The 26,522-nt window shown below is 37.0% G+C and overlaps 1 protein-coding gene across 1 annotated transcript in view; it reads left to right on the top strand.

Annotated features, from left to right (window-relative positions):
- The window catches only part of LOC100607937 (intraflagellar transport protein 74 homolog), a 105,910-nt gene extending 81,083 nt beyond the window's left edge, over positions 1-24,827 (top strand). Inside the window, 7 exon segments of the mRNA XM_030808371.1 lie at positions 6,516-6,569; positions 9,336-9,433; positions 10,207-10,333; positions 17,634-17,797; positions 18,356-18,481; positions 22,636-22,696; positions 24,586-24,827. Coding sequence (XP_030664231.1) covers positions 6,516-6,569; positions 9,336-9,433; positions 10,207-10,333; positions 17,634-17,797; positions 18,356-18,481; positions 22,636-22,696; positions 24,586-24,638 — 683 coding nt within the window. The 3' untranslated portion in view covers positions 24,639-24,827.
- Positions 24,828-26,522: the final 1,695 nt, after the last annotated feature.

A 26,522-nucleotide genomic window follows, 5' to 3' on the forward strand; every position in this document is an offset into this window, starting at 1 on the left:
GCTTCCCCATTATTGATGCAGAAGTCAGGAATATGGTTTTGTTTTTGTTTTTGTTTTTTTTTGAGTTGGAGTCTCACTCTGTCACCCAGGCTGGAGTGCAATGGCATGATCTTAGCTCACTGCAACCTCCGCCTCCTGGGTTCAAGCAATTCTCCCGCCTCAGCCTCCTGAGTAGCTGGAATTACAGTCATATGCCACCACGCCCGGCTAATTTTCGTATTTTTAGTAGAGACGGGTTTCACCATTTTGTCCAGGCTGGTCTCTTGGCCAGGCTGGTCTCGAACTCCTGACCTTGTGGTCTGCCTGTCTTGGCCTCCCAAAGTGCTGGGATTACAGGCGTGAGCCTACCGCACCCGGCCCAGGAATATCTTGAATGTTGCAAAGGAAGTTGGTGGGGAATGCTTCTCTGACATGATCAAGGGTGACTTCAAGGAACACATAGAAGAACATAGAGAAACCCTTACCAACAAGGAATTCAAGGTTCTGCTGAAATTCTTTACAGGAGATGATGACAGTGATACAGATTTAGTGGAAACAGAGTCATCAATTTGGATACTTGAAAAATTTGCAGCAGTTTTTCAACAGGTGCAAGTGTTAAATGGTGTGATCCTTCAGTGGAACAAAGCCTCCGTGTCACCTGAGGGATAGCAACATGCCTACAGCCACTGCAAGAGTTGTTTGATGATTCAAGGAAAAAGGAGAAACAGCTTCCTAGAACAATGTTCCCAACTAAAGCCGTCTGTATTATGAAGCCTCGACCTTAAACGCTTGAAGATTCTTGCAGCATAAATGATCTTTCCGATGTCCTATTAGAAGGTTCAAGTTAGCCTCGTGTCTCACCGCTTACCTACAGTGCTGCACATCTCACCACCTCACCATTTGGGCACCGTGGGCACCAAATAGAAATTATAATCGTCGTCATCGTCAAATGAGGGTTATCAAGAGAGAAAAGCCAGAGTCTGTGCTTTTTTTTTTAATTTTTAAATTTTTTGTAAAGACAGGCCTCACTATTTTGCCCAGGCTTGTCTCGAATTCCCAGCCTCAAGCAGCCCTCTTATCTTGGCCTCCCAAAGTATTGGGATCATAGGTGTGAGCCACTGTGCTCAGCCAGAAGAGCCAGAGTTTTGATGCATGTTAATATACTCTTTCAGATCATTAAATGAAAGTCATCTGCAAGTGTTGATAGAAAATGTGGCTGGGCATGGTGGCTCATGCCTATAATTCCAACACTGGGAGGCTGAGGCAGGAGGATTGCTTGAGGTCAGGAGTTCGAAATCAGCCTGGACAACATAGTAAGACCCCATTTCTATTTTTAAAATAAAAATAAAACCAAAAATGTTACGTTGTTGCTGATGTATACTGTGTAGTTTGCCCCACAGTGGTTGCATCTGTACTGAACATGTACAGACTTTTTTTCCTTGTCATTATTCCCTAAACAACACTGTAACAACCGTTTACAATATATTAGGTATCATAGTAATCTAGGGATGATTTAAAGTATATAGCAGGAGGGTATTTGTAGGTTATATGCAAATACTGTGCCATTTTATGTAAAAGACTTGAACATCCTCAGGTTTTGGTATCTACAGAGGGGATGGGGGTACTGAAACCAGTCCCCATCAGATACCAAGGAATGACTGTATTTTATATACTAATTTGCTGCTTATTGTAATAATGGTACGTGAAAAGTAGATGGGAGAGACAGAGTGAATGCAAAATGATGGAATTTTATAGGCCCCCACAACTAATTAAAATTGAAATAGGAATCAGGGAGGAGAAAGTGTTCTGGCTCACTAAAATATGTGAAAATGTTAGAAGGGGTTTAGATAACTCAATATGAATTAATGTGATACAGCCTTGAAAACAGCTGAAATCCTAGATTGCATAACAAAAAATGGTTATGTAGATAAATGGAGAGTGACGGTCTTCTTGGAATCTTAAGTTTTTTGGCATAATATGTTAAAAGGATTAGAGAAAAACTAGAGCTCATTCATAGTAGAGTGACCAGAATGGTAATAGGGATAGAAACCATGCCATATAGAAGATGCTGAGGCCAGGTGCAGTGGCTCACGCCTGTAATCCTAACACTCGGGGAGGCTGAAGTGGGTGGATCACTTGAGGTCAGAAGTTCGAGACCATCCTGGCCAACGTGGTGAAACCCTGTCTCTGCTAAAAACAAAAACTAGCTGAGTGTGGTGGCGCGTGCCTGTAGCCCCAGCAAGCTGGGAGGCCGAGGTGGGAGAATCGCTTGAACCTGGGAGGCGGACATTGCAGCTGAGATTGCACCATTGCACTCCAGCCTGGGTGACAGAGCTAGACTCTGTCTGAAAAGGAAAAAAAAAAAAAAGAAGAAGAAGGAAAGGTACTGGGAGACTTTGCGTGCTTCAGAAGTATTCCAAGTGCTAAGAAACAATCTGGCTGTGCAAAAGTCCTGTGGAGTTTTTTCTTGCCCCATCTCCCTGATTTTGTTTTCTGTTGACCTTTCAACTCCAAAATCAGTAGGCTTTGCTGAGTTGGGGGCCTTGAGGCCAGGAGAGTTACTAGTACATGCCTTGTTGTGTATTGATCAGGAGAGAAGATTGGGATAGCCACCTATTTGGAAGATGGTAATCAGACCTTCTGAGGGGCAGAACTACTTCTCAGAGTATAAAAGCCTGTAAAGCCTGAGTCAGGAGAACGTCATTTGATGCCAGAGAAGTAAAAGTGTGGGGTGAACTTCCTTGCAGTGAGGACAGAGGTAGTTTTGGTGGTGCTCAGACTATTGGCAGTGCAAGAAGAGCATATCTCCCTTACTCCACTGCTGGCTACAGCAGAGACTATAACAAAACAATGGTATCCTTTCTACAGTAGCCCCAGTCTTTTGTTAACAGCCCATACGCATTTCTTCTTTCCTACTTGAGGGATGAAAAAGCCTGAATTTATAGCATACATTTTTGTATACTTGTCTTATTAGAGTATAAATTCTTCAAAGGAAAATATTTTACTTTTTTCTTTAATCCCCATGTTACCTGATAAAGTACCTTGCTGGTATAATTCCTGTGTAAAGTCCTCCTGAAGTCTTTTCACGCATCTGGTTACCACAGCACTTCATACATACCTGTTAGAACACTTACGTTGCATGATAAATTTTTGTTTTTGTACACCTAATGGAGTGTAAGCCCTTTGAGAATAGGGTGGAAACTGTCTTACTCAGTTTGATATCCCAACACCTATTACAGTATCTGGCACATGGTAGATAATCAGTAAATTTATCTGAAGTAAATAAATGAGTATAGAACTATGCTCACATCAAATGCTCAGAATTAAAGGATATCTCCAAAATTACCTTCCTTTTACCGTTGTGTCCCTTTCCCTCTCCCTTGGTCTCCTCATTGTTGATTCTACTACATTAGACCCTTCTGCTTCCCTGGTCGTACCTCCATTGTGATACACTGATTTGCTTCCATCTATCTACAATCTTGTCCTGTCCTGTGATATTGAATCTAAGGATATATTTGCTAAAAACCATTATGTTTTACCCTACCTTAGGACTGCCTACATTTACAGTGCCTTAATGGGCAACTCAGATACTAATGTTCCACTGAGAAATCACAAAATAGAGAAGTTCACTAATGCTCTGACCACTCTCCTTCTTAGCAATAGTGATATTGGAGGAAGTTTTATGAAGCTTGGGAATCTGCTGAGATGTGTGGGAGCTGTCCCATCTAATCCAGCTGGCCAGCTGTGCAGCTGTAAATGTTAACCAGTTATATCTTCCAGCTCAATCTATTGGCAACTAGGAGGATGACTTTGAGGAGAGAAGGAGGGAGGAGTCTCCTCTCAGGTTTCTGACTTGAATGATGAATGGATGGTGAGGACAGCCAAATGTAATAGGGAATAAAGAGGGGGAAGACTATGAGTTTCATTATGAATATACTGAGTTAGGATGTCCTGAAAGGGCTTCCAAATGAATATATATAGTAAGCATTTAGATTAAAGAATCTAAAACTCAGAGAATATATTAAATTTGAGAGTTCTTAAACCACAAGAATGCATGAAATTGCCGTGGATATAGCATTAGAAGTTCATTAAGAACAGAACTCTAGAATATAAATGAAAAAGGAAGCAGACCCATGAAGAGAAGACAGAAAAATAATGATCTGAGAGTAAGAAAAGCCAGAGAAGCCCTCCCATCCCCCCAAAACGCAAAAATAAAACATAAAGGAAAACAAAGAAAATTGAAAGGTTGTATCAATAGTGTCAAATATTACAGAGTAAGATAACTGACTGCCCTTTGAATTTGATCATTAAGCAGTTGTATAATCTCACTGAGAACAATTTCATTGGAATAGGAGGAGGAAAAGCCTCACTGCAATGTCTTGGGGTTTAAAAGCAAGATGAGAAACTGGAAACATCATGTGTAGGAATTCTCTTAAGATTAAAAGAAAAAAGATAAGATAATAGTTAAATCCTTGTAAAGTCTAGGATCCAGGCCTCCCTCCTAATCCCTTAATGCCTGACCAGTCTCCCAAGAGTGGAACTTAAGTAGCCAGAACAAGAAACTAGGACTTTCTTGGAAACATGGGCCATGGCAGGTTCAGGAGATAGTAGCTTTTCTGCCACTTCACATGTGCGATGATATTTATATGCACATCTTCCTCCTATAAGGGTATCCCAGATCATGTGTGCTGCAAACTCCAACTCTTTCTGTTTCCCACTCAAAAACCTGTCTGTAGTATATTTTACAAATGTGTGTGTATATATATACACACACACACATACACAGACAAAGTTTGTTTAATTAATAACAGATTACCTCTGGCCTCTTCACAGTTAATCAGGGTGCATTAGTGTATTTTGAGACCATGGTTGATCATTTGAACTGAGTAGTAGTTGAGTAAAGTTGCTAATCCATCTAGAGCCTTATCTGAGTGGATCCAGGGTTTCCTATTGGTGCTGGGTGTAGCCTGGCTAGGAATTTGTGACCATTCGGTATTTACTGTCCTTAAACATTAGCTTTCACTTGCAGCTTTTTACTACTAGTAATATTTTGGAAGCCTTAACATAAGATTTTCTCAGTATCAGGGTTGTCATCAATGAATTTCAGAAAACTCTTCAGACCAGAAGGCAGAAAAGCTGTTTGCTAATCCACATCTCTGACTTTGCCATCACCCTTGTGTTCTCATAATTCACGTAACGCCAAGCAAGTATATGCACAGATGGAGGTTCATGTCTCTGTCTGCTTTCTCTACAGAGGGCAGCTGCCATGTTCCTTCAAAGCTCAGTTTTTGTTACAGTGAAATCCTATTGTTAAATAATCATGATCCACTCCTACTAATGGGTCCCTCTGTGAGGCTAAAATGGCACAATTCATTCATTTTTCTAGGCCTTGGATTTTTGTCTCTTTAGACATGCTTTTCATGTTTGTTAAACTCAACATATCCAAAACTGCTGTAAGCAACTCTTTCTCAACTTTTTCCCCATTTAGATTAGTCGTACTACCATCTTCTCAGATGCCCAAGCCAGAAGCCTGGGAATCATACTTGATTCCTTCCTGTTTAACCCTCACCAAACCAATCACTCTGGCTCTTAAATGTCACAAATAATAATTCACTACTTTCCATCCTAATTACCACCACTCTACTCAAGGCAGCTTTCGTCTTTCACCCAGATTATCCTGACAACTTTCTAACTGGTTTTATTGCCTCCCATCTTACTTCTCTTTTATTCTCCAGACCGGAAATATTTTTCAAAATTGCAAAGGATTATTTCATCTCCCTGGTTAAAATTCTTTAGTAATTGTCCTTAGGAGAAAGTCCAGACTCTTTAACATGGATCTTATAAGGTTCTTCGTAAGCTGCCTCATCTTTGTGCTACTTTTTCACTTCATTCTCTGCCTCAGCCATACCACTCCCTCAGTTCTTTACGCGACCATATTCATCCTCACTTTGAAACTTTTTACTGGTAATGCTTTGACATTTGCAGTTTCTGTATTTTGACCAGGTAACTCCTACTATTCTTTATAATACAACTTAAATATTACTTGTTTAGGGAAACTTTCTCTGTAACCCTGACCTAGATTAGTTGCCCTTGCTGTGTGCTCCTATAGCATCTTTTATTTTTCCTATAATAGCACTTAGTACCTTTTAATTTTAATTAATTGTTAAATCTTTAGAGTATAAACTCTGTGAGTGAAGTTACTCTGCTGTCTTGCTGGTGATCTTTCAAAGATGGAATGGACTTTCCTGGGAACTTATGTTTCTCAGCACCCATAGTGTTCATGTATAGGTTGAATAGCCCCAGGTTGGGAATGGAAAGCCTTTAAGTCTTTAATCATATTGTTTGTTCCACATATTCAAGTTACACACGTGTCTACTTTAAAAGTCTCTATAAGTCATTGTAAAAGAATTTCACCTAATGGAACACATTGAATAGTCAATGACTAATGGCATAGAGAGAACCAAAGAGAGATTTTTAATTTAGAGCACTGTATGTGGAATTTTTGAAATTAATGTTGTATTTTATTTCTCTCATAGGTGAAATGAACCAGAAATACAAGGAGCTAAAGAAAAGGGAGGAACATATGGACGGTAAGTGATATTCTTGTAGATATAAAAATGTAATATTTTCAGATTGCTGTTCATTTATACCAAATCAGAGACCTCATTTTGGGCAGATATAATGGCTAATAAATGCAGAAGTGTGGACATTCAAAGCATTTTGCCTTGAAGAATAGTTTCTAGCATAATTTAGAGATGGGTAGAAAATTCTAAAAAGATATGTGATGAGTGTCTATACGTTGGGGCTAGATTCTAAAGCTAGTACTTACATTCATAGTTTGTATAGAGGAAACCTATAGACCAGGGGTCCCCAACCCCCAGGCTGCAGACCGGTAGGAACCAGGCCACACACCAGGAGGTGAGCCACTGGCTAGCAAGCATTACCCTCTGAGCTCTGCCTCCTGTTAGATCAGCGGCAGCATTAGATTCTCATATGAGTGTGAACCCTATCGCATGCGAGGGATCTAGGTGGTACTCTTGTTATGAGAATCTAACCCCTGATGATCTCAGGTAGAACAGTTTCATCCCAAAACCATCACCCGCATCTGCCCCCCAGCCCTGGTCCATAGAAAAATGGTCTTCCACGGTCCCTGGTGTCAAAATGGTTGGGGACTGCTGCTATAGATCATTTATTGATTGAATGTTCTCTTTTACATACTTCACTATATTCACCTTCAGTATCTTTCACTTTTATATTTAGCTTTCCATAATACTTATCTCATTGTTTATTAGCCCTCACATCAGATATTGTCACTTTTTTCTATCACCAGCTATAATTTTAGTTGCCTTTTGTTAGTTTTGATTCACTTAAAAAAAAATCTCAGCCTGATTTTATAAATTGGTTTTCACTTAAACTTATGTTGTACATTTATAATTGTTTAAAAAAATTGGCATGTATTATCTATTACTGGTTTCCTTTTAAGTTATCATTTTGCTAGAATCTGAATTCTAGCAAAGTGCTAGAATTTCATCTAGGTCTGATGTCAATAGTTACCTTCATGGAGGCATGCTATAAAAGAGTAATTGTCAGCTCTTATTTTACAATGTACCAAGTTTTCTTTAAAATGTCAGTAAATACCAAAAATTATCTCAAAAACATTTTTTAAAGTCTTTTGGTAAAGGAGAAAGGTGTAAAATCAGGGAACAATGTGTCATGACACCACAGTATTGGAAATTACTAGGTATTACCTAGTGTGGTATCTGGCACTTAGGTGTCAATAAGTGTTCATTTAATGAATGTTTACTGAATGAATGGAAAGAATTCCTATACTACAGCATCTTAAAATAGAAGGTCACCTAGCTCAGATTTCTTTCCACGTATTAATTATGGTTTGTTTTCCTTAAAAAATAATCCCTGAAAGACAATGTTCATTTATGCCTTTGTATATATAAAAATCTCATATGTCCACTTAATGTATGATCAACAGATTATAAAAGCAGGATATTCACACATAAGACCTGTATGAATGCTGAAGCAGGACATTAAAGAAAATTCAGTTTTATAAAAATGTTGATTGTGGTCCTCTACCACCATATTCAAATAAAAAATGTTTTGTTGAAGACTGTTTCACTTTAAAAAATATACTAAATATAAGGAAAAAGTATAATGGGAATCTATTACAGAAGGCAAGCTATTGATGTTATTCATGCTAACAGTAAAATTATTTTTGACTGAAAGTTTCTGTTTTTTAGATGTTCCACAGAAATACTCGAAAATGTAAATAAGAGCTGGTTCTATATTAAACAAGTAAAAAGATAATCTCCTAGAATATTTATTTACAATCTGAATAAATTATTAAATTCATTTAGTTGAAATGAATCCAGCATTATAAATACAATACTTATTTTCAGATAAAATAGGTATTCAGCAATGGAAATTATAGAGATAAAGTTAGTAGCCAGGGTGTTAATAATTATTGATGTATCAAAGGAGATCTTTATAAAAGCAAATTTCTTCTGATTGTCATTTTATCAGGTATTTCTTTTGAGCCTATATTTATAACTTTCTGATTTACTTATATCAAGGTCACAGGATTTAGGCAGTTTGAAAGTATATGAAGTTCTTATTGAATAATAATTACCTTTGGGTTAATAACAGATTAAACAGGCCGGGCGCGGTGGCTCACGCCTGTAATCCCAGCACTTTGGGAGGCCGAGGCGGGCGGATCACGAGGTCAGGAGATCGAGACCATCCTGGCTAACACGGTGAAACCCCGTCTCTACTAAAAATACAAAAAATTAGCCGGGCGAGGTGGCGGGCGCCTGTAATCCCAGCTACGCGGGAGGCTGAGGCAGGAGAATGACGTGAACCCCAGGGGGGCGGAGCCTGCAGTGAGCCGAGATTGTGCCACTGCACTCCAGCCTGGGTGAAAGAGCGAGACTCCGTCTCAAAAAAAAAAAAAAAAAACATTAAACAGTGGCAGCTTAAAATTTCTAAAAATGGGCCAGGTGCCGTGGCTCAACCTTATAATCCCAGCACTTTGGGAGGCCGAGGCGGGTGGATCACGTGGTTAAGAGATCGAGACCATCCTGGCCAACATGGTGAAACCCTGTCTCTAGTAAAAATACAAAAATTAGCTGGGCGTGATGGTGCATGCCTGTAGTCCCAGCTAGTCGGCAGGCTGAGGCAGGAGAATCCCTTGAACCCAGAGGTGGAGGTTGCAGTGAGCCGAGATCACGCCACTGCACTCCAGCCTGGTGACAGAGTGAGACCCTGTCTCAAAAAAAAAAAAAAAAAAAAAAAATATAGTGTTAACTCTATCAACAGTAACCTCTCTTATGTTTTCCAATTGTCAGCTTTTCTTGAGACTTTTGAGGAAACAAAGAATCAGGAACTGGAACGAAAGGCACAGATAGAAGCCAACATTGTTGCACTCTTGGAGCACTGTAGTCGAGTGAGTACCGTGTGCCTGTCTTGGTGTCCTCTTTATTTTTGCCGTGATTAACTTTCCAAATACAACTCAAAAAATAGAATGGCTCACTATTGTATCTTCTCATTTAACTGCTTCCTTTCAGTTCCCTTACTTCTTACTATTTATTTCAGCTATTAACTTTTTTATCACTCTAGCAAAATGTCAGGTAATTAGGGCGATAGAGAAAAAGGATGACATGTATAATGTCAATATTCAGCAGTAAATGAAGCACTAATTCAGCGTAATTATTATGATCTTCTTCCATTGTTATTCTATCTGAACTTTTGAAAGTAACATTTGCACAGATAATTTCAAAATCTAGACGTGTTAGAAAATGTTAATATATTTTTATACTGTAAATTTATTGTAAATAAAAAGATTCTTGTATGTATACGTAATGAGTATCTCAAATTATCAAAAAATGTTTATTGGGCATCTATGATGAAATGCATGGTCCCCTTTCAATATTCTAGTGTTTTAAGACTCCAACCAGTTTCTAAAATAGTGTAGTTGAATTTTTTCTACAGTGAAATAAAGGAAATGAAAAAAAACCCACAGTTTTGAATTTATAGTCTGTCTTTATTGAGAAAACCCAATTTGGAATCTGATTTTCTATACAACATATAACTTGAATGGTGTATTTCAAAAACAAATACCTGATCCAAACATCTCATCCTTTGACAGTGTTTTCCAAGAGTTTTATTGAGAATTAAATCAGTGGATTTTTTTCTATTTTTATTTCTCTGCAAATGCAGAATATAAATCGTATGAAACAGATACCCTCTATCACCAATCAAGAGCTAAAGATGATGCAGGATGACCTCAATTTTAAATCTACTGAAGTGCAGAAATCACAAAGTACAGTTCAGAATTTGACTTCAAGTGAGAAAACAACCTAGAGTTTAATATTCTTTTTTTTAAATATATCAATGTTATTCTCTTTGATTTTTTTAAAGCCTCATTGACGGAGGCTATAATTTATGATTGCCTATTGCCCCAGAATTATGTGTGGCTTTTTTCATCAGCTGGCTAGTATTATGTTGTATATTGTCACTGATTTAGCAACATTTATTGAATACTTATTTCAAGCCTGTGCTATATAATTCTGGGTATTGTTAAAGATAAACAAAGCTGGATGCAAGTTAAAGTGCTAAGGACAGTGTGGCAGTAAGGAAGGAGGGTCCAACATGAGTTGAAATCAACTTTGATTTGTACAGAGGTGATTGAGTGTTTTAAAGGGAGAATGAGGGAGTAGTAAGGGAAATGAAAAATTACAGGGTTCGTCAATGTACGTGCTGATTAGGCCAGGTGTGTCTGTTAGCTGGCAGTTATCAAGTTAGGAGTCTATGCTTGTACACAGACTAGCAGACAGAGGCCCTAACTTTCCTGATAATCACATTTTAATGGAATGGCTTTTAGGTACTTGAGGAAAATACTCCTGAGTTGTGGGAGGTACATATAGATATGGTTTGGATTTTTTGTCCCCTCCAAATTTTATGTTGAAATGTGATCTCTAGTGTTGGAGGTGGGCCTAGTGGGAAATGTTTGGGTCATGGGGGCAGATCTCTCATGAATGGCTCAGTGTCGTCCTTGCAGTAATTAGTATGTTTTCTGTGAGTTCACGCAAGATCTGGTTGTTTAAAAGAGCCTGGTACCTCCTGCCTCTCTCTTGCCTGGTAACACGCAGGCTCCCCTTTGCCTTCTGTCATGATTGTAAGCTTCCTGAGGCCCTCACCAGAAGCAGTTGCTGGCACCATGTTTCATGTACAGCCTGCAGAACCATGAGCCAAATAAACTTATTTTTTAAAAATAAACTACCCAGTCTCAGGTATTCCTTTATAGCAATGCAAATAGACTAATACACATATACATCTTAAAGGTACAGAAGAAAGGTTCACAACTGGATGCCCTAAGAAAGGGTAGTCAGGGGCCTGTTGACCAGTATGGACTAGAATAAATAGTACATTCTTTTGGCGGCCTTGAGCTTTGTCTGGCAGGCACTTCAAGTGGGGATGGGGTCATCCCAGGGATGCAGACTTGAGCTGTTAGAAACTGTTTGTTTAAATCTTCTAATGTGGGTAGAAGGTGGTGCATGAAATCATTTGTGCTGAGAGTGGAATTTTTATAGGCAGAGGTTGAGGCCTAGTTGAGAAGAGAGCTCAGAGGAGCCTAGCTAGTTTGGTCAAGGATTGAATCTTTGTCAGTATAAGAGGCTTAAAAAAATTTAATCTGTTTCCTCAAGAAACGTTCAACTTGGTGGAGTGACAGTTATGATACAGTGAAATAATGCTATGATAGAAGTAAGCATAAGGAGCAATGGAAGTACGTAGGGCACAGTCTTGGATAGTTAAGAAGAGATGATGTTTAATTTTAATTAGTTTCAGTCATGCTTGCTATCACGAGACTAGAGCAGCACTGTCCAAGAGAAATGTAATGCCAATATAGATTATATTTGTATAAAGTTTTCAGTAGCCATGTTGAAAAAGTAAAAAGATTACTTTTAATAATATATTTTATTTAAACTGATATAGCCAAGATATTATTTCAACACGTAAGCTATATAAAAATGATCAAAGAGATATTTTATCTTCACGACATTTCAATTAGGACTAGCCTTATTTATTTATTTATTTATTTATTTATTTATTTATGTATTTATTTATGAGACAGGGTCTCACTCTCATTGCCCAGTCTGGAGTGCAGTGGTGTGATCACAGCTCACTGCAGCATTTGCTTCCTGGGCTCAGGTGACTCTCTCACCTCAGCCTCCCAACTAGCTGGGACTACAGGCACACACCAGCACGCCTACCTAATATTTCGTATATTTAATAGAGACGGGGTTTCACCATGTTTTCCAGGCTTGTCTCAAACTCCTGGGCTCAAGCCATCTGCCCACCTCGGCCTCCCAAAGTGTTGGGAATACAGGCGTGAGCCACTGCACCTGGCCTGGACGAGACATACTTAAAAGGGCTCAAAAATCACATGTGGCTAAATGGCTGCCATTGGGATGGTGCAGGTGGAGATTAGATACAAATAAACAAAGTTGAGGTTAAAGAGACTAGGATAAAGTCATGTAAAAATTTGTATGGGATCTTTGGTTTATGAACTAATGGCTTCTATGGGTGTTCTTTATGCTGGTGTGTCGCAGCTTTGAATTAGCTATGTTTTTGTCTATCTGGAATTACTACAGTTAGTGAGACAGTGAGAAATGAAGACCTAATAAATATTTGCTAACTTAAGAATGTTGAAAGATTTTTGGGTGGGAATTGAACAATGAGAACACTTGGACACAGGAAGGGGGACATCACACACCGGGGCCTGTTGTAGGGTGGCGGGAAGGGGGGAGGGATAGCATTAGGAGATATACCTAAATGTAAATGACAAGTTATTTACACCAACATGGCACATGTATACATATGTAACAAGCCTGTACGTTGTGCACATGTACCCTAGAACTTAAAGTATAATAAAAATATATATATATATATATATAAAGATTTTTGAAATGAAATAATGATCCATAATACCTTTGTCTGGATTCCCAAAATCTAAAAAGATATTGGCAGCAAAACCTGACCTGACCTGATCTGACATGAGGCTATTTATAGTTTTTAATTATCCTACCTAGTGTGACTATTTATGCTTTTTGCTATAGAAATATTCATGTACTTGATGACAAGGTATTCCCCTCAGACCCTGCTGTGGGAGTTATGTAATCATTAGTATATGTGCTATATTACTTTTCTAAAATCCAAAGAATTCTGCATTCTAAAATAGAACTGTCCAAGAGTTTTAGATAAGGGATTATGGACCTATAAATGCATACTGAATGCTATTAATTACATTAATAGTGGTGATATAGGTATATAAGTGCTATATTTAAGCCTATTTTATATCCAGATTTGTTGAGAGTTTGTTTGCCATAGTTTTATTTGTATGTCTATATGCCAAGTAACTGGAGGAGTTACATTCTTGATATATAACTACTGTTGGTTTGACTGTGAGTATATTTTTATTGTGGTAAAAAAACATAACATTTATCATCTTAACCATTTTGAGGTGTACAGTACAGTAGTGTTAACTATATGCACATTGTTGTGCAACAAATCTCTAGAACTTTTTCATCCTGCAGAACTAAAACACTATACCTCCTGAATAACAACTCCGTATTTCCCTATCCCCTGACCCCTGGAGACCACCGTTCTACTTCTGTTTCTATGAGTCTGACTACTTTAAATTACCTCATATAAATGAAGTCATACAGTATTTGTCCTTTTGGGACTGGCTGAGTTCACTTAGCATAATGTCCTCAAGGTTCATCCATGTTGTAGCAAAGAAGGATTTTCTTTTTTAAGGTTGAATAACATTCTATTGCATGTATATATCATATTTTAAAGTCTATCTATAGACAGATTGCTTCCACCTTTTGGCTATTGTGAATAATGCTGCAGTGAACATGGGTGTGTAAGTATTTCTTCACGATCCTATTTTCATTTCTTTTGGACATATATGAATATTTAAAAGTATTTTCTCTTTTCTATAAATAATTTTATAGTTTTATTATTTCATCTAGAAAACCTGTTTTGTATTTTAGACCGTCATGCCTAAGTTTTTCATTATCTAAAGTCAATGTAAATTCAACAAGTTTTTCCCCCTTTAAGCTATCTTTCTGTAACAGCTGTCAAGAAATATACATTTTTTAAAAGGCAAAAATCAATACCAGGAAACAAATTCCATAATCAAGACTTTGTATTCATTCCATACTTTATACTTTGTGTTTATAGTTCCTTTTAACAACTAGTCATTATGGGCCAGGCAAGGTGCCTCACGCCTGTAATCCCAGCACTTTGGGAGGCCAAGGCGGGCGGATCATCAGAGGTCACGAGTTCAAGACCTGCCTGACCAACATGGTGAAACCCCATCTCTACTAAAAATACAAAATTAGCCTGTGTGGTGGTGCAAGCCTGTAATCCCAGCTACTCAGGAGGCTGAGGCAGAAGAATCACTTGGACTCGGGAGGTGGAGGTTGCAGTGAGCCAAGATCGCGCCATTGCACTCCAGCCTGGGCAACACAGCGAAAATCTATCCCCCAAAAAAAAAAAAAGTAGTCATTATGTGTTCTCCAGAGATGTACAGTTTGAAAAAAAAATTGAAAACTGGCTTCAATGGAGATAAAAATCCAGTTTAATACTATGATAAGGATTTTGCTGGAAATTTTTCTTAGTAAGGGTTAAATTCTTTGATGCTTATAATTAATTTCATTTACTACATTGTTTTCATTTTAACTTCAACCACCCATATAATTTATTATTTCTTTCTTTCCCTAACACCATCCCCCACCTCAAGAAATTTTTTGTATCTTGAAAGCACCATGAGAGGTTTATAATATTCTTGTTCGCCTTTCAGATATAATGGATTTAGTGTACTCCATTTTTTTTTTTTTTTTGAGACGGAGTCTCACTGTCGCCCAGGCTGGAGTGCAGTGGCGGGATTTCAGCTCACTGCAGGCTCCGCCCCCCTGGGGTTCACGCCATTCTCCTGCCTCAGCCAGCTGGGAGTACAGGCACCCGCCACCTCGCCCGGCTAATTTTTTGTATTTTTAGTAGAGACGGGGTTTCACCATGTTAGCCAGGATGGTCTCGATCTCCTGACCTGATCTGCCCGCCTCGGCCTCCCAAAGTGCTGGGATTACAGGCGTGAGCCACCGCGCCGGGCTTTTCTTTTTTTTTTTTTTTTTTTTTTTTTTTAATGGAGCAATCACTTCTTGGGGGAAGGGGGAAGAAAACTTAGATATTATAATGGCCCTCCAGAGGTCACCATACCTAAATGGCTACACATCACATGGGTGATGTAAAAATTTCAGGGGAGGGAGGTGATTGGGGAAAAAGAGTCCGCAATCGACTTCTTAGGGAATCAATAACGTAAGAAAAAGGTTGAGAAACACTGGTGTACTGCATGGGCAAAGAGGCAAGGGATCTATCAGCAATAGTTTTTATTTATATTTTTGGAAAGGAAACTCCAGAGAGTAAACAAATGTGCTGATGACAGACTATCTTAGAAACACTTCCCCGGGTCAAAGTGGTTCCTTCTGAGATTTTGCTACTATGTACACACTGCTCGGTAGACTTTGCAACTTCACAGCATATCAGAAGGAACTAGACTGCATCCTCTTCCTGTCTCTTCCCTTGGAGTAGCATTTAGCTTTTCATTGGGGACCTGTTGTTAAAGGAAGGTAAACTTTACCCTATACCAACCATTTTCTCCTTTTATCAAGAAAAATCAATTTGTATGGTTCTTAAATGTATTTCCCTAGTATATATTCAAATTAAACTTGCAATTAGATTTATATCGGTGTTTACTCCAAATAGTCAAAATATCTACAGGCTAAAAACAGTTCCTATTTAGAGCATTAAAATAGCATAAACCTTAGTCACTTGTTCAGCTCTTTGATTCTCATAACTATTTCTAACCCTGGTAGAGATAAGAATCCAACAAAACAAAACTCTTTGCAACAACATTTAAGTCTTGCTATATACATATTTTTATTTATGTGTACATATACATATATATTTTTAAATAGTGTATGTTGCTGTGGTTGACTTTTAAAACTCTTAAAGGGATAAAAGGGAACATTCAAGAAATACTGGCTTAATTATACTAACTTTAAAAATTTTGGTTGGATAACAGCCTCTTTTCTCAAATCAGTGACTTTCGAAGCATTGTTTTTTACTCTTCAAATTCATTCATACTCATTTACTATTCAGTATGCTGAACTTCTGTTACTGGCTCAAAGGTACTAGACTTTCTTACCTCTAGACTTTGCACATGGTGATTGTTTTTGCTGGAACACTTTTACCTTCCTCTTTGTGTGATATTGATAAACCATAAGCCTTTAATTGAAAGGCATATCTTTAGAGAGCTCTCTTCATCCCTGCTACATGCTTTTATGGCACCCTGTACTACTCTTTTCATATTAATCCAGTTTATTGTAAATAACTTATTTAATTGCCTGCTCCTACCTCTAAAATACAGCTCCCTGAGTGAAAACCATGTCTCTGTTGATTGCTATTATATCCTCAGCACCTGGCACATAGTAGATGCTTGATATTTTTGAATGGAAGAATGAGACACACACAGGTCTCCTCATTATTCATAGATTTCATATTTGTGAATTTGCCTTCTCACTAAAGTTACTTTGTACCCCCCAAATCAATCCTTGCAGCATTTTCATGATCATTTGTGGACATGCGCAGACTCGTGAAAAATTTCAACAGCCTGACATGCACATTGCCAACAGAAGTTGAAAAAGGCAACACTCTGCCTTCTTATATCAGTTCTCGTACTATAAACAGGTTTCCTTTTTGCAGTGTATTTAGTGGCATGTTTTTTGCATTTTTGTGCTTTCTGTTGGTGATCATGCCATTTAAATGGCACCAAGCAAAGTGCTGATGTGCTAAGTATTCCTAAGCACAAAGGCCATGATGTGCCTTATGGAGAAAATGTGTGACAGGTAAACTTAATTCAGGCATAAGTTACAGTGCTGTTGGCTGTGAGTTCAATGTTAGTGAATCTACAACCTATAGTAAATAAAATGTCTTTAAACAAACACACATAAAGCAAGATTGTGTATTGGCTAATTGACTAAAATGTGACTAAAGGCTCACAGGAACTTAACCCTGTATTTCCCTTGGGAGCAATAGTTCAATATTTGCTAACTCATTGTTCACAATAACTTCATAGGACATAACTACCACAGATAGTAAGAGTTGATTAAATGTGCAATTATAAAATTGTGCTCAAATATATATATAATGTTTTGTAACTTGGTTTTTTCCCTACATAACTGTCTGTGTCATGCTTCTATTAAAAATAATGTGTCTTTATCTCATCATATAGATTATATTACTAAGCAAGAAAAACACTTACATGTTTGTTAGCATGGAGACAGTTGTGGCTAATAGATATCAGGTTAACTTGATTCCCTAATATATTGGTTACCTGAAATTGGTTACTGAGGGGATGAGTATTTTTTTTTCTTAGTTTATATTATCTCACTGGTTACAGTGAACATATATTTCTTTTACAGATATTCTTATAAAACATGATTTTTAATAGTCACATTATATTTCCTTATGTGAAAGGAATAAAATTTTGATTATCACCTTAAATTCTTATGTTTCAGAGAGTCAACGTCTGCAGTTGGATCTGCAGAAAATGGAGCTTCTAGAAAGTAAGATGACTGAAGAACAGCATTCTCTAAAAAGCAAAATTAAGCAAATGACAACTGATCTGGAGACATATAATGATTTGCCAGCTTTAAAATCATCAGGTGAAGAAAAGGAAAAGGTAAATGTTAACCAAGTCTTACAGAATTACAATTCAGATTTTTTTTCTTGATCAAATGTAATATATTTGTGGTTTATAGGATTTGTTATTTTAAGTTGATTATTTTGTATATATAAGTGAGAAAAAATAAAAATGTTTACATATGTAGTTGGAATTTAGAGTGACTTAAAGTTGTAAAGAAAAGCAAAAATTGAAAAGCAAGGTATAAGCTGCTACTTAATACAGAGCATTTCAGCAGATGTGAGCTTCGTTAAATGCAGTTTAGATTATGACTCTATCCTACCTGAAACTTGTCAGTGGCTTTCCATTGCCATTTACATTAATTTAGACTAAATTTCGTAGGGTCGAGAGAGATATGGCAGCATTAATAGAGTTATTAATACAGATAATGTTAACATAGCTTATAGTTGAAAGGATATTTTTACAAACAGGTTTTAGAGTAGTTATAGCCTTGATATAATTTTACCAGAATATAGTTACTGAAATTAAGTTAAATATGATTTATATTGGCTTATTACATATTTTCTATAACCTGTCACTTCTTTTGGATCTTTCTAGAAATTACGTCAGGAGAGAATGATATTATCAACCCGCAGAAATGCCTTTAAGAAAATAATGGAGAAGCTAAACACAGAATATGAGGCACTAAAAACACAATTGCAAGAAAATGAGACACATTCTCAGGTAAAAAATGTTTTAAATGACTTTGAAATTCTCTTAGTCTGTATTTTCACCCCAAAACAATCATTTTTTTATTTTAAAATTTGCTTTATATACCTTCTAGATTTTCTGACTTTTAAGACAGTCAGATTCTGTACAGTCTTCATTCAGAATGAATGGACTCCTGCTTTCTTACCTTCCATAAACCTATATTGAAAGCCAACTCTGTTAGGTACTGTCTTGGGCACAACTATTAAGATACATGGGGTAGTATCTTTTAAAAATTTTGGAAGTGAAACATTACTAATACAGAAACTAAAAATCCATAAGATCACAAATAAAATAAATTCTAATGATTAGTACCCCACCACCCAGAAGAGAGAATGCTTATTGTTGCTTTAGTGTGGGTTCTTTTAGTCAATGGATAGATAGATAGATAGATGGATAGATAGATAGATAGATAGATAGATAGATAGATAGATAGATAGGTGTATACACATATTTATGCATATACTTAGGTACACATTTATTTCTGTGCATTTATAGAACTTGTACCATATTTTACATATCATTTAGGAGCTTGTTTTTCATGATTGACTATACATCATAAGTACTTTCCCTTGTCAATATATATATTGACTTTTAAAAAATATTAATAGCTTAATGATATTCTAGTACATGGATGTAGCAGAATATATTGAACCAATTCCCTTTCATTGGATATTTAGGTAATTTCTAGTTTTAAAACCATTGAAATAATGCTATAAAGAGCAATCCAGATATCCTTGAACTTCTTAATTCATATCTCCAATTATTTACATAGGATGCATAGATATATATACCTGCAGCCCCCTTTTCATATCACTCATCTTGCTGATAATTACTTGAACAGTGTATGAGGTCTAGATTGAGAGCTCTGACGGTACAGAGACAATGTCTGTCTCATTTACTTTATTTCTTGCACTGTGCTATTGGTTGGCACATAGTAGGTGCTCAGCAATTATTCGTTGAATGATTGAATGAAGCATTATGTGTCATATACAAAGTCAATAACTATGGTCTGAAAAAGATTGGTCATTCTTATATCTAATTAGTCTATATTAGAAATTTGCACACATGGTTTAAAACCCTAAATGCATTAAAAATTCCCTCTTTTGGCCAGGCACGGTGGTTCACGCCTGTAATCCCAGCACTTTGGAGGCTGAGGTGGGCGGATCACGAGGTCAGCAGATCAAGACCATCCTGGCTAACAACGGTGAAACACCATCTCTACTAAAAATACAAAAAATTAGCCAGGAGTGGTGGCGGGTGCCTGTAGTCCCAGCTACTCGGGAGGCTGAGGCAGGAGAATGGCTTGAACCTGAGAGGTGGAGCTTGCAGTAAGCTGAGATTGCGCCACTACACTCCAGCCTGGGTGACAGAGAGAGACTCTGTTTCAAAAAAAAAAAAAAAAAAAAAAAACTCTCTTTTTCTTCATATAGTTATGTGATCATGATAGAGCAAAATAAAAATAATGTCATTTGATTTTCCACTACCTAGGTACAACTGTTGTTAACATTTGGTGCCATATCCTTGTAGTCTTTTCGTCCTTTGCAATCATACATCCATATTGTTTTTACAAAAAATTATTCATACAGTCTTTCAACATTTTCTTAACTTTTCTCAGCCTTTTTTTTTTTTTTTTAAACGGAGTCTCACTCTGTTGCCCAGGGTGGAGTGTAGTGACATAATTGTAGCTCACTGCAACCTGGGGCTCCTGGACTCAACCGATCCTCCTGCCTCAGCCACCCGAGTAGCTAGGACTACAGGCACAGACCACCATGCCCAGCCAATTTTTATTATTTTTTTATAGAGACGGGGTCTTGCTGTATTGCCCTGGCTAGTCTTGAACTCCTGGCCTCAAGCGGTCCCCCTGCCTCAGCCTCCCAAAATGCTGGGATTGCAGGCATGAGCCACTGTGCTCAGCCTTTTTTTTCTTTTTGAGACGGAGTTGCTCTTGTCACCCAGGCTGGAGTGCAGTGGTATGATCTTGGCTCACTGCAACCTCCACCTCCTGGGTTCAAGCAGTTCTCCTGCCTCAGCCTCCCAAGTAGCTGGGATTGCAGGTGCCAGCCACTATGCCTGGCTAACTTTTTTGTATTTTTAGTAGAGACAGGGTTTCACCTTGTTGGCCAGGCTGGTCTCGAACTCCTGACCTTAGGTCATCCACTCGCCTCGGCCTCCCAAAGTGCTGGGATTGCAGGTGTGAGCCACCACACTCGGCCTTTGGTGACATTTCTATAGCATTAGCTATTTCATTGTATGGATGTACCATTTGAAAACAACATACACCTTACATTCTTTTTGAAAAGGGTAGAATCTCATGAAAGCTTGCTACAACTACTAAAAGCTTAGAAGTCACTAATTTACATAATTCAAATTTACCAGTTATTCTGTTCTACTTCATATGCAAACCTAGCTACAGACTTATAAGTGACACAGTTTTCTTAGGTTGTTTAGAGTGAGGATGAGTGCTGGGGAAGAAACAAGACAAAGTTTGTGAGGTCATTGTCTTCAGTGATTCTTAGAAAAAAATACTGATACTTCTTAGGGAATATTAGCCCTTCTCATTCACTGAATAGATGATTTAAGGTGGAAAGCACTTGAAAAACACCATTTCTTAGAGCCAATGAGTGGTTACCTTGTTTATCCCCACATTAGTTGCTAATTTCGTTCTTAACTCCATGTATTGATAACTGGAAATCATAACATAAGCCACAATTTTGAATCCTTCTCTGTGTTATTTGTCATCTTTTGTGAATCCCAACTGATTAAATCAAATCCTGGTCTTCCTATCTTTCACAATTATCTTCTTGAAAACTGGCTTTTGGCATCTATAAAGAATTTTATGTAACAGATTATTTAAATAAGTTAGGGAAATACAGATTTTCAAAATGAATTTTTGCTTCATGATGTCCTTGGAAGTTTAAAGGAGTCAATAACATAGAGGTATAATGTAAAAGGAATTTGACCATCTGACACAGCATTGCTTTTATACCATTCCTGTAGCACTTAACAGGTCTGATGCATTATAAGAAGGCCACCTGTTTGTATGAAACAATGACAAAAAAGTCTGGTACTTGACTTTGCTGAAGGTTATTAGAGATTTACTGCCAGAAACTGCTGACTGCTTCCTTAAGTCCATCTTAACTTCAAGGTCCTGTCTGGGGGAGGTGGATGTGATTTAGTAATACCAGCTCACAGCACATACAGTTCACATAATTAATTAGCTATGATTCATTCTAATATCTAGATTTATGTCTTTGGAAAAAACAATGAGATGGATCTACATCAAGCCTGAATTTATGCCCTGAGAATTATTTTAACGTGAGGATAGAAAGAAACATTTCCACTGTTGCTTCAATTATTGTATTTTTAAAAATGATCATTACTTCTTTGAAATGTCCAGGTGGAACATTATTTTAGCATTTCAATTTTCAAATGGTCCTTTGCTTTGGAAAAAACTATGTGCATCTTAAAAAAGAAAGACCATAACCAGAGTTACAAGGTTAATTAAATCAGAAAAACAATTTAATTCTGTAACAGTAAAATTGTCTTCTGAGGAAGCAACCATCAATATGATATCCACATTAGCTTCCCGTTGATGCAGAAATTATTGTAACAGTGCCAGCTTTTTACCAGCTCTCTTATAATCTTCACACTGCAGCTCTGCTCTTACCACAGCTTGTGGAATTAGACAGGAAATTTAGCCCTGGAAATAAGGAAGTTTCTCCTATATGGCTGAACCTTTGACAGTGTTTGAATATATATTATATTTGTGGCATTAGACTTCCAGATTTTAAGAAGAGATTCCCATCATGTCCCATTTTTCTTTTAAAAGTTTTTTTAGGGAAAGGAAAATCATAAATTGTCTTTCAGTTGGCATGTTCATTGGTATAATGAACATTTAAAATATTTTATAATTAAAATAAATATATAGAGTAGAACGTGTTATAGGATTCATCACTGTATTAATGTATTTACTATTATTTAATCTTTTCTATCATGGCTTTATCTCAATAAAATGTAAGTTGATAAGATTTAAAGTTGGAGAGATTTTTTTTGTCTTATCCTCTTAGAAAGGCATTTAATTGTTTTAAATATGAGTACTAATTAATATTTTTCTTTTATGTTTTTAGCTTACAAATTTGGAGAGAAAGTGGCAACACCTTGAGCAAAATAATTTTGTGATGAAAGAATGTATCCTTTAAAAAGCTGAAAATGGGGCTGGGTGCGGTGGCTCATGCCTGTAATCCCAACACTTTGGGAGGCCGAGGCAGGTAGACCACAAGGTCAGGAGATCGAGACCACCCTGGCTAACACGGTGAAACCCCATCTCTACTAAAAAAATACAAAAAGAAAAAAATAGCCGGGCGTGGTGGCGGGCGCCTGTAGTCCCACCTACTTGGGAGGCTGAGGCAGGAGAACGGCGTGAACCCGGGAGGTGGAGCTCGCAGTGAGCCGAGATCGCGCCACTGCACTCCAGCCTGGGCGAAAGAGCAACTCTGTCTCAAAAAAAAAAAAAGAAAGCTGAAAATGAGGTTGACTGAGTTATTTTTTTCTAGGAATTTTTTTAAAGACTCAAATTTAGTTCAACACCTACTTATTAAATACCAAATATGTACAAAACACTGAGCTAAATTAAATGAATATGACTGTTTCAATTCTACAGTAGTTAAGAGGTGTGTGCGTGCCCTCAAGTAACTAATAGAAAGCAGATTTTGGGAATTGCCAAAAAAGGAGTACAAAGACTTAATGTGGCATAGTGATGAAGTGCCCAGATTTTGGAGTCGGGCGATCCAATTTTAAATGTTAACTCTACTGCTTATAAGTTACAAACTTTGGACAATTTAATCTGTTCAAGCTAGAACTGTATCATCTCTTAAGAATCAGTTTTCCAGGATCACAGGGCTTGGGTAAAGTTAAACATTATCAGTAAATCTTCTGATAAACATGGCAAGAATTTCTTTATTGTTTAGAGACAGGGGTCTCGCCAACTTAGCCAGGCTGGTCTCAAACTCCTAGGCTCAATCCCACCTCGGCTTGCTCAAGTGCTGGGATTAGAGACATGAGCCACTGCTCTCGGCCCCAGAATTGTATCATCTCTAAAATCTCTAAAATATAGTTAATATTTCCTTCTCATAGTGTTGGGAGAATTATATATAACCATATAGTTATATATCCACAAGTATATATATGTACATAATATATAGTTGTTTGTTGTTTATATGATTCTACCTTGAATATCTGGGCAGCAAAGGGAGACAAACTAAGTAAGATCCTGAGAAGTTTGACTTCCAAGCTCATCCATGCTTTAGCCATTTCAACTCCATTATATGTCTACAAAGATGATACTTATGTCTCATCTTGTTTACTTTTAGTTTGATTAGAGGAGGCAGCAAGCAGCTGTTGAGAACATGTGTTGTGAAGTTGTAACAAATATTTCCTTAAAAGTTGTTTCCTATTCCCTTCTTTGACCCATTCAAGGGTGTCTCTGCCTGGAGAACTAGATCCTGACTCAGTGGCAGCTTAGGTTCTCCCCTAGGGTGGTGCTGAACTTCAGCTCAGAAGCAGCCTGGACCCCAGCTTACCTCCAGATCAAGTGTTTTAGGTGCTCTGTTGCCAGTGTTAGTGCAACTTCGTTTAAAAATAGAGGACTTGTTCACAGCATGCTCTAAGTCTAGCACTGGAGTTTTGTGCAACATAAAGTAGGTGATTTTGGAGCAGAGTGAAGTCTAGAAATTTGCCTTAAATTATTTGTGGTACTCTGGAGAATGTGGTATGTGTATGTATGTTTAAATATGGGAACTAGTTCATTGAACGTTAGATTGTTTAGATTAAAAATGGGTAACATATTAAGTATTAAAAAGTGTTTATATTGTATATGAATTTTTTTGCAATAAGTTTAGCTTGGCATTTTAGGTTTTAATTGATGCTTAATCTGTTAAAATAATGTACTGTATTTTAAAGTATTCTAATTGTGCTTTTTTGTACCATCTTCAGTATGAAAAATATCAGTATTTAGTTCCTTTCTCAGCCACAATTAGATTTTTATTGACATTGTTTTCCCCCTTAACTCACGTAATTAGTCATAGCAACCAAGAGTAAGAGAGTGATTACCAGCCAATTAAGAAAAATGTGACCAAGCAGATTGCAGAGTACAATAAAACCATCGTGGATGCTTTACATAGCACCAGCGGAAGCTGAGTTTAAGTCAACTGAAAGTCTCTAAGGAAGTATCCTCTGGCTGCTAAACTTGGTACAAGTTGACTTAAAAAAAAAAAAAAAAAGCTTACCTTTGGAGTTTACCTAAAATTTCTGAATGTTATAATTTTTGTGGCCTCTTTTAAGAATGATATTTTAAAACAGTAAATAGTTCAATAAATGGTTTGCATATTAAAAAGTACCGTCTTCTTTTCTTTTTATGCTACTTGTATTTGAACCAAGAGGTAAAGAAACTAAAAGTGACCATTGAAATTTATTTAGCTGGTATAATCCATCTATGGCAACAAATGAGATAAGCTTTTCTTGTATCAACTCTAGGACGGATGCATGGAGTATGATTCTGATTTAGCACTTATATCAACCTTGTCAATTTTTACTTCTAGAAAAAATTAGTAAGATTAGAAGGGAGATTTTTAGCTTTGAATCTTACTTCTCAAATAGGTTGTATTTGATGTGTATTAGACCATATAATGTCACAGGTAAATATATAACATATATTCTTTATATAGCAGTTATACCTAAAGATTTGGAATTAGAAACTTTTAATCTTTGCAATTCTTAAAATATTTTTTCACATATATATGCCTGGAAGAGCATTAAGTAAAAGACTACATTTATAGTGGGCTGTTTTGGACTATGGCTACTGCTGTTCATTGCCACCCTGCAGTATGCGTTTACTCTCTTGTACTATTAGGAGGACTGAAGTAGATTAATTTATAAGCATTAGCCAGAATATTTGGGAACAAAGCTAGAAGAGGTAGGATTGGGAGAGAGACATAGAGTCTGGAAGACATTATAGTAACTGTAGATATATCTTCTCTTATCGTGCAGGAATGAGTCACCTTGGCCAGCATAAAATATTACTTAAAACTATCCTATTTTTGCTCTGATATCGTGTTCACTAAGTAACTCTACTTTTCAGTATTTCTGAAACAACACATTGATTTCTTAAACCAAAATAGCTTTATTGAGATCTTATTTACATACTTTAAAATTTACTCATATATGTTGATTTTTAAAAATAAATATTTATAATGGTAAATTATTCAAATTCAGTCTATATACATTTAAATAAAGGAGTCAGCATTGTTGAGTTTGCTTAACTCTGGATTACTAATATGGCTGAAGATCCTGGACAATATATTCATTAAGGTGGCATTCATAAAATGTGTTCCACAAATCCTGAGCATCTTGAGTTATTAATAGTGTTATGCCTCCAAAGGATTCATGGTCAAAGAAGTTTGGGAGACATTGTCTGAAACAAAGGTGAATTATTTTTATTTTTTCTTGACTGCTCATAACCCTTAATATGCTAATTTATAATAAGCTCAGGAAGAATATATACTGTAAAGCATTTCCCAGAGATGATGATTGTCCACAAAACCCTTACTTTCACAGAGCCCAGGTCACATGAGATGTGTCATTCCAAGAAATAGACTTTGTACACCAAATAGACTTCATACACTAAAATAATTTCATCTACTCAAGTCCTTTGGGTGGCTCTTTGGCCTTTTTCAGATGACCCCTGAGTATGTCTCTTTTTAGCCACCCTCAGTTGTTTTATGCTGTGATTGTATGGAGTTTTCTATGGGAAATTGGTAGCAGAAAGTGCTTATTAAATTTCACAAGGGAAAAAAACTCTTTTAGCAGTTAAAGAGAGTGAAATCTGAATTTCAGTAGATAAAACAGGTAATAGATTTTGATGACAGTTTGCCCAGCCCTTCGTTCATTCATAAAGTATTACTGTAATTTGGTGATTAGGAGCCTTTATAGATACACCCGACTGCTGAAAAACGTTCAT

Source organism: Nomascus leucogenys, unplaced genomic scaffold (genome assembly GCF_006542625.1).
Source record: "Nomascus leucogenys isolate Asia unplaced genomic scaffold, Asia_NLE_v1 Super-Scaffold_442, whole genome shotgun sequence".
NCBI classification, from domain to species: Eukaryota; Metazoa; Chordata; class Mammalia; order Primates; family Hylobatidae; genus Nomascus; species Nomascus leucogenys.